Source organism: Microcaecilia unicolor, unplaced genomic scaffold (genome assembly GCF_901765095.1).
Source record: "Microcaecilia unicolor unplaced genomic scaffold, aMicUni1.1, whole genome shotgun sequence".
Lineage (NCBI taxonomy): Eukaryota > Metazoa > Chordata > Amphibia > Gymnophiona > Siphonopidae > Microcaecilia > Microcaecilia unicolor.
This window is the reverse complement of record NW_021963045.1, coordinates 37,680-53,976: the sequence shown is the minus strand read 5'-3', so window position 1 is coordinate 53,976 and position 16,297 is coordinate 37,680. Positions and strand designations below refer to the sequence as shown.

The window sequence follows — 16,297 nt, the reverse complement described above, 5'->3', positions numbered from 1 at the left end:
TTTTTGGCTCTAATGATTTCCTTTATCTTACTGTTTAGCCACGCCGGCTGACGTTTAGTCTTTTTTCCCTTTTTTCTAATACGTGGAATATATTTGTCCTGAACCTCCAGGATGGTGTTTTTAAACAGCATCCACGCCTGATGCAAGTTTTTTACTCTGCGAGCTGCTCCTTTCAGTCTTTTTTTCACCATTTTTCTCATTTTGTCGTAATCACCTTTTCTATAGTTAAACGCTAGCGTACTTGATTTCCTAGTTTCACTTCCTTCAATGCCAATATCAAAACCGATCATATTATGATCACTGTTATCAAGCGGCCCTCGTATCGTTACCCCCTGCACTAGATCATGAGCACCACTAAGGACTAAGTCTAGTATTTTTCCTTCTCTTGTCGGCTCCTGAACTAGCTGTTCCATGAAGCTGTTTTTGATTTCATCAAGAAATCTTATGTCCCTTGCGTGTACAGATGTTACATTAACCCAGTCTATATGCGGGTAATTGAAATCCCCCATTATTATTGTGTTGCCCAGTTTGTTTGCGTCCCTGATTTCCTTTAACATTTCCGCATCCGTCTGTTCGTCCTGGCCAGGTGGACGGTAGTACACTCCTATCACTATCCTTTTCCCCTTTGCACATGGAATTTCAATCCACAGTGATTCCAAGGAGTGTTTTGTTTCCTGCAGAATTTTCAATCTATTTGATTCAAGGCTCTCGTTAATATACAATGCTACCCCTCCACCAATCCGATTCACCCTATCACTACGATATAATTTGTACCCCGGTATGACAGTGTCCCACTGGTTATCCTCCTTCCACCAGGTCTCAGAGATGCCTATTATATCTAATTTTTCATTTAGTGCAATATATTCCAACTCCCCCATCTTATTTCTTAGGCTCCTGGCATTCGCATATAGACATTTCAAACTGTTTGTTGTTCCTAAGTACATCATGCTTAGTACTTGACAGTATTAATTGGCAATCTTTTGTCTGATTTTTATTGTTATTTAAAGATACCCGATCTACTACAATCTCTTTTGCAACCTCACTATCAGGATACTCTGTCTTCCCTGTTATGGTGATATCTTTGAAAGATACCTTATCCCGAACCATGCTCTTTTGAGTGACTGTTGGCCTTCCCCCCATTTCTAGTTTAAAAGCTGCTCTATCTCCTTCTTAAACGCCGATGCCAGCAGCCTGGTCCCACTCTGGTTAAGATGGGCTTTTTATTTTGGAAAATGGCTGTTCACTTTGCAGTGGCGTTCCTGGGGGGGCTGACACCCGGGGCGGATCGCTGATGCGCCCCACCCCCTGGGTGTAGCGCCCACCCCCCGTGCAGCATGCCCCCTCCCCCGGCGAAAGGACACCCTCCCATCCCAGCAAAAGAACCCCCCCGGGTGCATGCCACTGGGGGGTGCCGCGTGCCTGTCCGCTTCGTTCGTTTCCATGCTTCCTGTTCCGGGGCAGAGGGAACATAGAAACGAAGGAAGCTGACCGGCGCGCGGCACCCCCCCCCCCGGCAGCGTGCACCCGGGGCGGACCGCCCCCACCGCCCCCCCCCCCCCCCTTGGTACACCAGTGCCACTTTGGACCTTCACACATATTTTTGAACCGGAAATCCTGACGTTTTTCCTGTTTGAAAACGGCTGTGAGATGGACGGGGGTTGTATTTTTGGACATTATGAGTTGGTCATCCCAATTCTGATGTGGGCGTTCTTTCGAAAAAGCCCTTCCACTTCCAATTAAAAGGAAGAAAACATGACAATTACAGATTACTAAAGCCCCCAAGAAAATGTACTGTCCATATTTATTTACAAACGTATCAGTACCTCATTCTAAGCTTTTTTTCCAAGAAGTCTTTCAGCTTTTTTCCTCTTGAATTCTGCAATTTCATCAGTTGTCAAGCCATGCGCACAACACCTGCAGCACAGGTATGAGGACATTGTTAGTAAAGAAATACTTTTTCCGTACTTTGTAAGATCAATAAAGTGCCAGTTTCACTTGACAAGATATGCAGTCTTCCAAGTTCTTAAATTGAGGGTAATTTTAAAACCATGAAATCAACTGCAATAAAATTTGAGTTCAGAATGAATCTAACCATTTTTTGTTTGTTTGTTTGTTCTTCCTGTGGGTCAATCAAATACGAGACTGAGATCTGGTGCTGCAAGGCTTCATTTGCAACTACCTGGGGAACTTTTTTCCTTTGTATTTTGCATTCCAGCTCATCTCAGGGACCTGCTCTAAGCCATTGCTATTCACTGCAAGGCCCAGGGACCAATGGCAGCCCCTGGAGACCTCTGAGGTGGCCCTTATCATCATTCTGGTTTTTTTTTCTGATACTCTTTGCCCAAGTTCACCACAGAAAGGGGGAAATGGATGGGAGGTAGAGCCACGTGCTTGAAGGACAAGGCATTTCTCAATAGATGAAGAGAGTGCATTTGGAAATGATCACCTCCTTGAGGATATGCCCAATAAAAAATTGAATGGGGTGGATACCATTGATGCACACTGGTCCCAGAAAACAAATAGGCAAACGGTCTACAAAAGCCAGACAGGCAAAATGGTGAGCAGACCAAAAACAGACCGAAGTATTCCAAGGTAGTCCAAAGACAACTTAAGGGGCCCTTTTACAAAAGCGCGTTAGGCTTTACACGCATGCCCAAATGAGACTACCGCGCCCCCCCCCCCCCCCCCGATGGAAATTTCAGATTTGGCGCGTGCCTATAATGCCTGGATGATTTATTTGTCTATTTTCTCCCACATGCACCATTTCTGGTGGTAATGAGCAGTTGGCGGGTGCTGACCAGTCACCAGCACATGAACCCTTACCGCTAGATCAATGGGTGGTGTTAAGGGCTCAGGCCGGTTTTAGACAAGTGCTGGTTTCAGTTTTACCACATGCCCTTTTCCGTCCCATAAAAAAAGGCCCTTTTTTGCAATCACGGTAAAAAACACGCGCCTACACTGCCACAGGCCACTTTTTACCGCAGCTTAGTAAAAGGACGTCTTAATGAGCGGAGGGGAGTAAATTGCAGCTGACCTGGTCAAGTTTTGCCCGGTCCCTAAGGCAGCCTGGTAGGGCAAAATCTGGCCAGATTGAGCACAGTTTTCACCCCTCCGATGTTGATGCTCATTAAAGTTGTCTTTGGACTAACTTGGAATACTTCGTTCTAACTTTGGTCTGCTCACCATTTTGCCAGATTGACCCACACTGGTCAGCAGTGTTGTGGCCTCTCATGGGAAGATATTGGAGACTCTCCTTCATCTCATTTGTATCCAAAATGGTCCCAACTTAAAAATTGGAGAAGACCACTGTTCTAGGCTGCCTCCTGCGGTCATGTGCACCGTATCTGGCCACTGGGTGCTTCTGTTGCATGATAATTGGGATTCTTTGGCACCAGAGGCTATGAATACTTCCTCTGCACCAGCCCTAATAGGGCACTGAAACTGCGAATCTGACCAGGGGATTGAATTCAAGTCCTCCACATGACAGTGTGCAGCACTGTCACCAAGCCACTGGCCAAGTTGCTATTGAATGTATTTAATAGATTTAATAATAAACTCTACTTACCCAGGCTTCAGATCTGGAGGTTTTGGTAATGGTTTGGTAAAGCCTTCTTTTCCAACTAACCAAAATGTATCTTCTTCTCCTTTACCCTAAAGTGAAAGCAAATATCCTTTTTAAAAAGCTTCCATATGCTACGCAGAATGGGCTACAATTCCAGACTGAAAACGACTTCTCTTTTGAGGTAGGGTATTAGATGAATTAGGAGCACAAACCTAACTTCAGCAAAGGTAAAGAACCTCCTGAATTATTTCTTTAACGTTTTTCCAAAAATAAATAATAAAACCTTGAGCATCCACTCCGCAGCTCCTCAGTACCTTTCCGCTCTCATCTCTCCCTACACTCCTCCCCGTGAACTCCGTTCGCTGGGTAAATGTCTCCTGTCGTCCCCCTTCTCCCCCACTGCTAACTCCTGGCTCCGTTCCTTCTATCTCGCTGCTCCCTATGCCTGGAATAGACTCCCTGAGCCGGTACGTCAGGCTCAGTCTCTGGCTGTCTTCAAGTCTAGGCTTAAAGCCCACCTCTTTGCTACTGCTTTCGACTCCTAACCATGACTCTCTTACTCAACACCCTCACTTATCACCCCTACCACTGCAATTTCCCCACCCCTAGCTGTCTGTTCGTCTGTCCAATTTAGATTGTAAGCTCTGTTGAGCAGGGACTGTCTTTTTACAGCGCTGTAATTTGTACAGCGCTGCGTAAGTCTAGTAGCGCTATAGAAATGTTTAATAGTAGTAGTAGTAGTTGTTTGACGGTTCTAGCAAAACAAAATTGTGCAAATCTTCCACCATTCCAGGTACTTTCAGGTGAGTTTTAGCCTGGTTTCAGTTCCATGGGGACGTTTGGATCGCTCTAGATCTGTTGAGAGAAAGCTGTTGGATTTCCCCCAGTGATCTGGTAAAAAATCTGGTGCTCATATTTCTTCTCTCTGTCCCTCCAGGTTCTGCTGTTCTCTTCCTCGATACCATCCATCACTCCTTTTCTCTGCCCTGCTTCCCTCACTGTCTGGTGCTCTATCCTCCCATCTCTTCCCATGTTTTCTGCAGCTTCATCGGTTATCAGTGGAACGATGGGCAACGTTTAAGATGTTATTGCTAACATTTAAGCATGGATTGGCTCCTTCATATGTACATGCTTCCACTATAAATACAACCCGTGTCAGGTCCTTCTGTCCATGTGGTGAATAAAGCATCTTTTAAGCACAATTTCCTGTGTTGGAGCATCTATTGGCCATCCTCTACTCCTGTTTGGTTATATTTGCTTTGTGGAAGTTTTTCCTGTTTGCTGTTCCTGATTCCACTATAAATACGAATTTTAATTATGTCCATATTATTTATAACTAGTAAAAAAGGTTAGTTTCCAACAGAAAGGAAACGGGCGCTAGCAAGGTTCCAGGGCCCTCTCCCCACTCCTCCTCCCCCTCTCCCTCCCCCCTCTCATCTGAGGACCCCCTCCCCCCTCTCTCTCATCTCAGGAACTCCCCCTCTCATCTCAGGAACCCCCCCCCTCGTCTCAGGACCCTCCTCTCCAATTTCTGCCACCCAGCGCCTCCCTCCCTCTGTCTCTGTGGCCTGCCCACATTTCCTGTTTGCGGAAGGGCGGGACTACAGGAACAGTGAACCACAGCCTGTCTGAAGCGGCATCTGTACTTGGTGGACTTGAGTGTTGCCGGCCGAGCAGGAGGTAAAACTTTTTAAACAGCAGCTGCCACGTACGAATGGCTGGGGCACTCGCACACGTCCTCCTTGCACTCGGAGGCCACAGAGACAGAGAGTAGTAACATCTCCTGACGTCAGGCAAGCAGACTTCTGCTGCGGGAGAGTGACGTCAGGAGATGGTTATGAACGCAGTGAGAGACATTGGAACGTTGCAGGAGCAAATTATTATATTAGATTATAATTTTCATTATATGTACCTGTTCTGATTTATGTTATTGTTTTTAGGTGTGTTACTTGTCCCTATGATAAGGATCTAACGTGCCCCTGATGCAGGCAGTCTGCTGCCGAAACACATCGGGCTTTTTAACACGTCTGTATGGTAGGACAATATAAGCACACTGTTCTATCCACGATTGCTTTTAAATAAACTTTATTAAACTGTTCAGCCACTGGTTGGTCTGTTTGGCTGCTCCTTCTTGGACGTTTAGATCTCTGCTTCCCATGACTGTAATGAACCTCACTCTGGAGCCAGGGAACGTGATCTGAAATCTATTACTAATGCCTGCCATAGTCCTTGCATCCTACCAGATTGACTTACTGTCTAAGGATTTGACAGCTATAACGAATGAAGTCTAGGGATTTGGCAGCTATAATGAATGGTGCGGTTTAGTCAATCAATTAATTAATTAATAATCAATTAAGCATGGAAGATGTGGCGATAGCCAATGCTTTTGAAATTCGAAAATACTGTTTCACGATTGGCCACGACTTAATTGTTTAAGTGATTTTAAATATCAATACCCCTTTTTTTAAAATCTAGTCTCTGACATTTTTGTACTGCATGCAGTCAGCAAGATGATACATGAGTTGAATCTTTTCTGAAATACTTACGACAGCTTGCTAACCACAAAGTACATGATTGATTTGTTATGTATAATAGAAGTTAGTTTCTCTGCTTCCCTTTTAAATTGTATTCAAATGGTATATGGTTTTTAGGTGATCATTGAATGAACGATACCATCCTTTGTTACTTCAGTGTCGAAACACAACCCCTGAAGAAGCCGTTAGAGTGAAATGGGTCTGGCCGCCGTTGGGTGCAAGTGCTCGACTTCTCTTGTTTTATATTTGTCTTTATCTTGAAGACAAATATAAAACAAGATTTATCTGGGGCAACGGAGGGTTAAGTGACTTTTACCCACAGTCACAAGGTGCTGCAGCAGGCATTGATCTCAGTTCCCCAGGACCAAAGTCCACTGCACTAACCACTAGGCTACTCCTCCGCTCCAACTGACACCCACTGGTTGGGTACTCCAGCCAGAAAAGGTACCTGGCGGCAGCAGCGGTGACAGGGGAGGGTCAGTGACGGGAGGGGGGGGGTCGAGTGGTGGTGGTGGGGGGTGGGGGTCGGCCGCGGGCTAACCTGTGCCCCCCCTACCTCGGACTCTGGATCCTCCTCCCGCCGAGGTCTGGCTACGTACCCTGGCACACGTGCTGACCATGTAGGCGCCTATATTGTAGGCACGTACATGGTTAACACGCGCTAAAAATGTTAACGCGCCTATAACGCTGCTTAGTAAACAAGACCTTTAGTTTGTTTTCTGTACTTTTTGTTACCAAACACAATCAGAAATAGATTTCTACATCTTTCTGCCATGTTTGTTGGTCTCCGACTGCATTGCTTAGTACTTCACTCGATGCACAGAATAATCACTGGTCAGTGAGATTTTTATTTTTAAATGATGTTCTCATATTTTTCCTCCTTTACCACGATGTCTGGTTTTCTTGCATTGAGCTTTTTATGGGTTGGAATGGGAATGTCTCCAGACAACGTAGATTCAATCAGATCCAAAAAAACTGGTAAATCACACAATGCTATCACTGGATAGGAGACCACATCAAAGGAGGGAAAAGACCTCAGAAATCATCAAAGCTAGGCTCTGAAAAGTCTATGTCAAGCTGGTTCCAATATCATTCACAGGTCATAAAAAAAAACCTCCTTTAAAAGATTCCAATATGTGTCAAAATTAAAATTTAAGTGCTCATACTAATTTTAATTTATACTTTTTTGTATTTTTCACTCCAAGCACCAGGGGCAGACTGACAATGGTCAGGGTCCCTGGGCAGTAAAAGTCATTGGGGCCCCATCAGCCACTGTCCGCCACCCCACATTGCGCTGCCGTCCCCCTCCTGCATCATCACCGCAGCCCTCCCTGGTCCTACCTTACAGGTGCCTGGTGGTCTAGTGGCTTCTTAGGGGGAGGAGAGAATCCCACTCTTTCCTGCCCGCTGCTGCTACTCTGCATGGTGGTAGCGATGGCTGTCAAGACTAGGGTTACCATATTTTGTCCCCCAAAAAGGAGGACATATGCCCCGCCCCTTTCACACCCCGCCCTGTCCCCTGTCACCCCCCTTCCCATCACTGCCTCCCCTTAACTTCCTACTGCCCTGGTGGTCTAGTGACCTCTTCGGGGCAGGAAAGAGCCCCCTCTTTCCTGCCCGGAGCGCTGCCCTGCAAGAATCCTTCCTGTTGCTGATCTCGGCGCCGATTCAAAATGGTCGCCGAGAGTTGAAGTTTCACGAGGTCACTTCAACTCTAGGTGGTCATTTTGAATCAGCACCGAGGATGAGCAACAGGAAGGATTCTTGCAGGGCAACACTCTGGGCAGGAAAGAGGGGGCTCTTTCCTGCCCCGAAGGAGGAAGAGGTCACTAGACCACCAGGGCACTAGTAAGTAAGGGGGAGGGGAGGCTACAATCTGCCCGGGCAGATTGGCGGGCAGGTCGTCCTATAGGACGGCCCGTCCACCGGCCTGCCCGTTTGTCCAGAAATCCGGACAAACGGGCAGATTGGCAAAACCTGCCCGGTTGCCCAAACATGTCCTCAAAAAGAGGTAAATCTGGACTTATGGTAACCCTAGTCAATACTTACCACAGTAGTCTCGTGGGTGTCAGCAGTCTCAACAGCCAAGTTTAAAACACGGCAATGCCGTGCAGGGTAGTGGTAGAGGGCGGGAAAGAGTGGGATTCTTTCCTGCCCCCGCAGAAGCCACTAGACAAGCAGGCCGTTCAGGGTAGAACCAGGGAGGGCTGCAATGTGCTGTGGCGGGGGCGGGCAACCGGGCAGAACCTCTGGGCTCTCTAGAGCCTCTGGGCCCTCTGGCACTGCTCGGTTGCCCAAATGATCAGTCCGTCCCTGCCAAACACCAAACATTTTTTTGTGAATTTCACTCAAACACAAAATGCTGTCAATTCTAACAATCAGTGGAGCATTTATCTTAGGCAACCTTGACAAAGGCCAGTGCTTCACCAATTTATGGCTTCCTCTGGAGTTAAAGTGCCTCAAATGCTTAACTTCAAAAGACAGCTCTGGGTCATGATTCACAGAGTCTGCTACCAGAAACGCCCCCACGCTGCAACTTCAAAATGCTGCTTATCTGTTTGTCACAGATCAGTTTTAGCACTGAAAAGGGAATGTCCCAAGTGATCATAACCCTCATCTTTTCCCATAATTCTCTAAGGGTCATGATCCAATTGTTTTTTTTCCAGTACAGCGATATTATAATGCAAAATTTCCAATGGATGAGATGTGTCAACCTATTGTGCCTTTCTGTATATAAACCTTCTCCCATGAGAAATTCACAGATAACTATGGGGCCTTTTTACTAAAGCTTAGCACGGGCTAATGGAATTAGTGTGCTCTGAGGGGTCCTTTTATTAAGCTGCGGTAAAAGAGGGCCTGCGCTAGCATCAGCGTGTGTTTTTCATGCGCTCTGAGGGTCTCCTTTTACCGCAATGGGTAAAAGGCTGTCTTTTTTTTCTCTTCAAGAAATGGCCCGTACGGTAAGTGAACCACTTACCGCGCAGCTATTTTTTTTGGGGGGGGGGGGGAGCACTTATCACCACCCATTGAGGTGGCGGTAAGGGCTCCCACGCTAACCCATATGCTGCCTGATTATGGCCTGGTAAGCCGGAAATGGCGCATGCTTGAGGTGGGATCTACCGCTGGGCTCCTGCGGTAGTTCCTGAATGACATGCGTCAAGCCCATTGGCGGGCGTCAACCCTTTAGTAAAAGGGCCCCCATGAGATGAGAAACCATTTCCAGCTCTTCCTTACAGATGTCAGTTTTCCCAACTTTTTCTATTTATTTATTTGTTGCATTTGTATCCCACATTTTCCCACCTTTTTGCAGGCTCAATGTGGCTTACATAATGCCGTAATGGCGATCGCCATTTCTGGATTGAGAAATACAAAATGGTTCTTAAGTGACAGAGTAGAATAAGAAATCAAGTGTAGAGAGTTCGTTTCTGGAATGAGAAGTAGAGTGGTATAACGATAAAGTTCATTTGTGCCAAAGTACAGTTAAGCAATCCAGTGTCGAGAGTTCAGTTTTGTCCCGTTCTGGTATTTAGGATGGATCATTGTGGTATGCCTTTTCGAACAAGTTGGTTTTTAATAACTTTCGGAAGTTTGTTAGGTCGTGTATTGTTTTGATGGCAGTCGGCAGGGCATTCCATAGTTGCGCGCTTATGTAGGAGAAGCTGGATGCATAGGTTGATTTATATTTTAGTCCTTTGCAGCTAGGGTGGTGAAGATTCAGGAACGTGCGTGCTGATCTATGCCTGCTACGAACCATCTTGTCCATGATCCACTGTCCTGTGCTGCAACTATCAATCTCTCATTCTTTGGTTTCAGTCCACCTCTTGTATCACCATTCACGTATCTAGGGGGCCCTTTTACTAAGCCACGGTAGGCTCTACGCACACACAGTGTAACATAGTAACATAGTAGATGACGGCAGAAAAAGACCTGCATGGTCCATCCAGTCTGCCCAAAAAAATAAACTCACATGTGCTACTTTTTGTTTATACCTTACCTTGATTTGTACCTGTCCTTTTCAGGGCACAGACCGTATAAGTCTGCCCAGCACTATCCCCGCCTCCCACCACCGGTTCTGGCACAGACCGTATAAGTCTGCCCAGCGCTATCCCCGCCTCCCAACCACCAGTCCCGCCTCCCACCACCGTTTCTGGCACCCAGTGTGCGCCAAAATGAGACTACTGCCATGCCAGTGCACCTTCCTGGTGGTAATTTCAGATTTGGCATGAACCCATAATGCCCGGATGAATTATTTATTCATTTCCTCCTGCGCACACCAGTTCCAGTGCAAATTGGCACTTGGCACGTGCCAACTGGTCATCACGCATGTAGCCCATGAGCCTTTACCGCTAGATCAATGGATGGCGTTAAGGGCTGAGGTCGTTTTGGGTGCGCGCTGGTTTCATTTTTACCGCAGGCCCTTTTTCCGTCCCATTAAAAAAGAACCAAAAACATTTTTTGTAGAGGCGGTAAAAACTGGCCCGGCGTACGCCCAATACATGCGCCTAGACTACCGTAGACCACTTTTTACTGTGGCTTAGTAAAAGGACCCCTAGATTCGATATATGGCTCCTGTGGCAACACTTTGCATTTCATACTGTATTTCTGCATTTCTTAATTGTTTTTCCTTCTTTGTATTAATCCGCAAATGAACCTTTTCCGGAGATGGGAAGGTGGTAGAACGAGAGGACATGAAATGAGATTGAAGGGGGGCAGACTCAAGAAAAATGTCAGGAAGTATTTTTTCACGGAGAGAGTAGTGGATGCTTGGAATGCCCTCCCGCGGGAGGTGGTGGAAATGAAAAGGGTAATGGAATTCAAACACGCGTGAGATAAGCATAAAGGAATCCTGTGCCGAAGGAATGGATCCTCAGGAGCTTAGTCAAGATCGGGAAGCGGGGCTGGTGGTTGGGAGGCGGGGATAGTGCTGGGCAGACTTATACGGTCTGTGCCAGAGCCAGTGGTGGGCAGCGGGACTGGTGGTTGGGAGGCAGGGATAGTGCTGGACAGACTTGTACGGTCTGTGCCAGAGCCGGTGGTTGGGAGGTGGGGCTGGTGGTTGGGAGGCGGGGATAGTGCTGTGCAGACTTATACGGTCTGTGCCAGAGCCGGTGGTGGGAGGCGGGGCTGGTGGTTGGGAGGCAGGGATAGTGCTGGGCAGACTTATACGGTCTGTGCCAGAGCCGGTGGTTGGGAGGTGGGGCTGGTGGTTGGGAGGCGGGGATAGTGCTGTGCAGACTTATACGGTCTGTGCCAGAGCTGGTGGTGGGAGGCGGGGCTGGTGGTTGGGAGGCAGGGATAGTGCTGGGCAGACTTATACGGTCTGTGCCAGAGCCGGTGGTTGGGAGGAGGGGCTGGTGGTTAGGAGGCGGGGATAGTGGTTGGGAGGTGAGGATAGTGCGGGGCAGACTTATACGGTCTGTGCCCTGAGGAGCATAGGTACAAATCAAAGTAGGGTATACACACAAAGTAGCACATATGAGTTATCTTGTTGGGCAGACTGGATGGACCGTGCAGGTCTTTTTCTGCCGTCATCTACTATGTTACTGCAGCAGGACATGTTTATCCACTCCTACTCTAGCTGAGATAACATTTAACCATTTCTCTGGCTTCATGTGCAACTTTCTTTAAATCAATCAACTTACTTTCTAACTCTTCCTACTTTCTTACCCTTCTATATGTTACATCTTTGCTTTACCCTTTTCAGAATGCCTCTGCCCCTCCCCTGGCCATGCTCCCTTCTGACTTGCAAACTAAAGGATTTAGGTGCTCAATCTTAGTATGCACAAATCCTAATTATTGCCAATTAATTGCAATAATTGATTGTTAACATCAATTAATTGCTTGTTAATAGCTCGTTAAACAATTTATTAGTGAGCATATCTTCGATTCGCGCCAAAATTTCAGTGTCCAAATTTGACCACAGGGATTATGTATAATGGTCCTGGAGAAACCCAAACTCTTTGCAGGTTCTGTGGCCTTATAATGGGTGAATGAGAAAGTTATACAAAGAACTGTACTCGACCTTTCGAAACTACATTGGCCCTGTCTTTTGGCCGCAGTCTGGGGAAGAGCTCTGTGTACATAATCATCTTTGGATAAGTCTTGTGTTGGTTCCATAAAAGGTCTCACAACCTGCAAAGAATCCGGTTAGAAATATAATAGCACTTTGAGCACAGACATCTGCCTATGGTCACCTCGTTCGTTCCTCAAAATGGATGCATAGAAAGACTAATTTTAATAATAGAAACACTAAAGTAAGAAACGAATAATCCATGAGCAGAAATGGACTATTGAATCTACTGTTTCGCTCAATTTTCTTACCTTCAGCTCCGTTTTTCCTCGAAGTTCTACTTTATAACCTTCATTTAGAGTAAAAAGTATTTTCACTGTACTTTGATTGACGTGAATTCTGTAAGCTGAGCAAGTAAAATGTTATTATTATTGTTTTCATGGCTTGAAATTATCCAGCTGTGATTCCCTATATACCTTTTGGTGTTTTATCTAGAGCACTATGAGGTTTTTCGGTGCTGATGTGTAATACTGCATATACACAAAATCTGTTTAATATTCAAGAAAAATGTCACATCTGTTTCCCTTTCTTCGTGCAGCCAGATCTCTGTGCGGTCAAAACAAAGCAAGGAAACCTATGAGCTGCTGCATCCACGTTGTCTTTCTTTATTGTTGGTGGAATTTTTCATTTAATCTCACTTAGATTTACAAATATGCCAGCTTGTGCATACGGATTGTGCACAGAGGAAATATAATAACAGAATAACATTTTATAGGTAAAGTAGTAATTGTTTATACATCGTAATCAGTGTGTCATTTGGAGGGGCTGGTTAAAGGGGTTGGTTGGAGGGGCTGGTTAAAGGGAGAGAGGAGACATGATAGAAACGTTTAAATATCTCAAGGGCATTTATGTACAGGATGAGAGCATTTTTCAAATGAAGGAGAGCTCTGGAATGAAGGGGCATACGACAAAGTTAAGAGGGAATAGGCTTAGGAGTAACCTAAGGAAGTATTATTTCACAGAAAGGATGGTGGAAGCGTGGAATGGCCTCCCGGTGGAGGTGGTGGAGTCAAGGACTGTTCCAGAATTTAAAAAGGCATGGGATAAGCATGTGGGATCGCTTAGGAACAGGTAGAATTGGGGGTTACAGAGGATGGGCAGACTGGATGGGTCATTTGGCCTTTATCTGCCGTCATGTTTCTATGTTTCTATTCGTGCAGAGATTTTTTTCTCCTGGTAAAGGGCCACTAAACAGACATCATGTTATGAGAATCAGGTGCATTTATGGCATTTATATCCCACATTAAACATGACTTAGGTTGAAGCCTGGGAGCATTTAAAATATTTTTTTAATTTTTCCTGTGCCTACATCAAAAGAAAAAAAGATGGCATGTGGGAACTTGCTCCTTTTGCTTTGTGGAATGCAGTGGTATATTATAAAAATGTACTTGCCTTTTTTTTTTTTTAATACTACTGTTTCACAGAAAAGGTTTTGAATAATGAGGGGAGGATTTCCTTTGTGCAGAACTGTCCAGAGTCAGTCTAAAAGTGCCAACATTGTCCAGTTCAGCACACTGTTAGCCACCAAGTTCATACAACGTTAATTATGTTCAGTGGAAAATAAATCTGTTGGCTCAGGCTGCTTGCTATGTAAATATTCAATCACTGTTTCATTATTGCTACCAAGTATTACATATTAAGGGCATTTGTTTTAATTAATTTATCCAGTCTTTATATGCACATGGTTTTGCTTTTTAAACCAAAGGTTTCTTATGATAGCATTCTGCTTATTTGAATTAGTTTTTCTGTACAAGTTTTGCTTGATTTGTCTTTATTCGAAATAAAACATTTTAAAACATCTTGTCAACAAGGGGTGGATCTAGGTGGGGGCAGGGGGCCCGGCCGAACTGGTCTGCAATTGCTTAGACCAGCCCTATTAATGGAAGCCCATTTGATAACTTCCCTCTTAATTAAAGAAAAAAAGAAATGTCACTAGAAATTGAAATCACTGCTATATGTAATAATACTGAGCCAAGTATTGGGCAATCAAGTCATTGTGACATCACTGATGAGGTTGGCTTTTAGGTATTGGTGGAATGAGGCATTATGACATCACAATATCAGCTCTGGTTACTAGAGAGTGAAATTCTTCACACTAAAGGGGGGAAGGGGAAGCTATCAACATGGGCTACTATTAAGATGTGATATTTCACTACAAACTCATGCTGTTTTTAGCACAGGTTCTATCTCATTGCAATGAGAGCTAGTTGCTAGTAACTGGGATTAATAGTAAAATAACATCCACTGTTGGAAACGGGATGCTGGGTTAGATGGACCATTGGTTTGACCCAGTACGGCTACTCATGATGATTCTCTATGCTGTGATGACACACGTTTTTGCATTTTTGTTATCACGGTTTCCATGTAACGTTTTATGAGTTTGTATCTACTACACAGAATAGTTAAGGCCCGGAAGTCACAGGGAAGTCAGAGCCTGAATAATTCATTAATATAAATAAGGGTCTTATTACCTAAATGTGGTAAGGCATTTGTTGCATGTTAAAGTCAATTTTGAACACTTGTTAAATGCAAGACCTCCATTGTAATGTTTGGAGGAGTAGTTGGCATTTTGGAGAAATCAGCTGTGACATTAAAATGTGGGACAAACCATTAACGTGTTAATTCTGTGCTAGAAAGTACACATTATGGTAACGTGTTAACTGTGGTGAGTGATTCCTATGCTTTCCCTGTCCTCCCCCCCTTTCATTGTCATAAAGGGGCCCTTTTATAAAGCTGAGGTAAGCAAAGCACTAACACATGCTTACTGCAATTAAAAAAATGGCTCATCGCAGGGCATGCTGAGAGTCCCGCTGTAATTTTGGGATGTGTACATGCTACCCACGTGCTAGCAGTGGGAGCAGGTTTGGGGGCAGACAGTGGTCATGTTCTGTGCTAATCAGTTAGCGCATGGGCATTACCATGTGCTAACCAATTAGCGTGAGTTTAGCATGTGAGTCCCTTCCACCTACAAAATAGACGGTGGTAGGGGACTCACACGCTAATGGCCACGAGCTAATGGGAAAATTAATGCATTGCCATTATTACGAAAAATCTGGAAAATTGCCCATTTTATGCCAGTAGTAAAAACGGCCTTAGCACATGGGAATGACCCATGTAAGGGTGCATTGAGGCCACCTTTTACCACTGTCTTGTAAAAGGGCCCCTACATTTTTGGAGTCTAGTCTTACAAACTTCCTGACGTATTCTTACAGTGACATCGATTTGATATTATGCTTTCTGCCAATTTGGAATTCGTATAAGCAAGGAGGAGAAGACACTGGCACGCTTGTACTTCTGCAGGTCTAGTCATCATTCTCACTACTTACGCAGCCCTGTGGATTCCATGCGTGATGCTGTATTTACCGTGTCTCCAAACAGACAATAACGTGGCATGGTGAGACCCACGACCCCTGCCACACATGGCCCTGAAGAAGAACAAGAGCATAAATCCATGACATGGAGGTTATGGAACGCTATCTTGTACATGACAGCAGCAAGTTAACAGTTGTCTCCTATTATTGTTCTCATCAGTACTCGTAAGTACATAAGTATTGCCATACTGGGAAAGACCAGAGGTCCATCGAGCCCAGCATCCTGTTTCCAACAGTGGCCAATCCAGGTCACAAATACCTGGCAAGATCCCAAAAATGTACAAAACATTTTATACTGCTTATCCCAGAAATAGTGGATTTTCCCCAAGTCCATTTAATAACGGTCTTTGGACTTTTCCTTTAGGAAGCCGTCCAAATCTTTTTAAAACTCCGCTAAGCTAACCACCTTTACCACATTCTCTGGCAACGAATTCATTTTAAATTTACTACATTGTAGCTTCATCGCATGCCCCCTAGTCCTAGTATTTTTGGAAAGCGTGAACAGACGCTTCACATCTACCCGTTCCACTCCACTCATTATTTTATAGACCTCATCCAAAGCACTTGTCATTACCTAGCACAACAGTACTCTTCTACATCAGTGTTTCTTCTCTATGTTTTTGCTCTATTCTTCCTTCCTCTGGTCTACTTCTTGGTCCAAGAAGTATTTGTGAGGTTGCAGCAGCCATTTTGAAGTGTCAGCTGTGCTGGGCAGGAACGAGTGATCATTGCTCCTATCATTTCTACCTAGAACACCAGT

At 45.1% G+C, this 16,297-nt stretch overlaps 1 protein-coding gene across 1 annotated transcript in view; it reads right to left on the bottom strand.

The window, feature by feature from the left end:
• Positions 1 to 1,829: 1,829 nt before the first annotated feature.
• The window catches only part of LOC115458829 (retinal guanylyl cyclase 2-like), a gene marked incomplete at its 5' end in the record, with an annotated part of 50,648 nt that continues 36,180 nt past the window's right edge, over positions 1,830 to 16,297 (bottom strand). Inside the window, 4 exons of the mRNA XM_030188648.1 lie at positions 1,830 to 1,914; positions 3,566 to 3,651; positions 12,418 to 12,512; positions 15,493 to 15,591. Coding sequence (XP_030044508.1) covers positions 1,830 to 1,914; positions 3,566 to 3,651; positions 12,418 to 12,512; positions 15,493 to 15,591 — 365 coding nt within the window. The remainder of the gene's footprint in view (positions 1,915 to 3,565; positions 3,652 to 12,417; positions 12,513 to 15,492; positions 15,592 to 16,297) is intronic.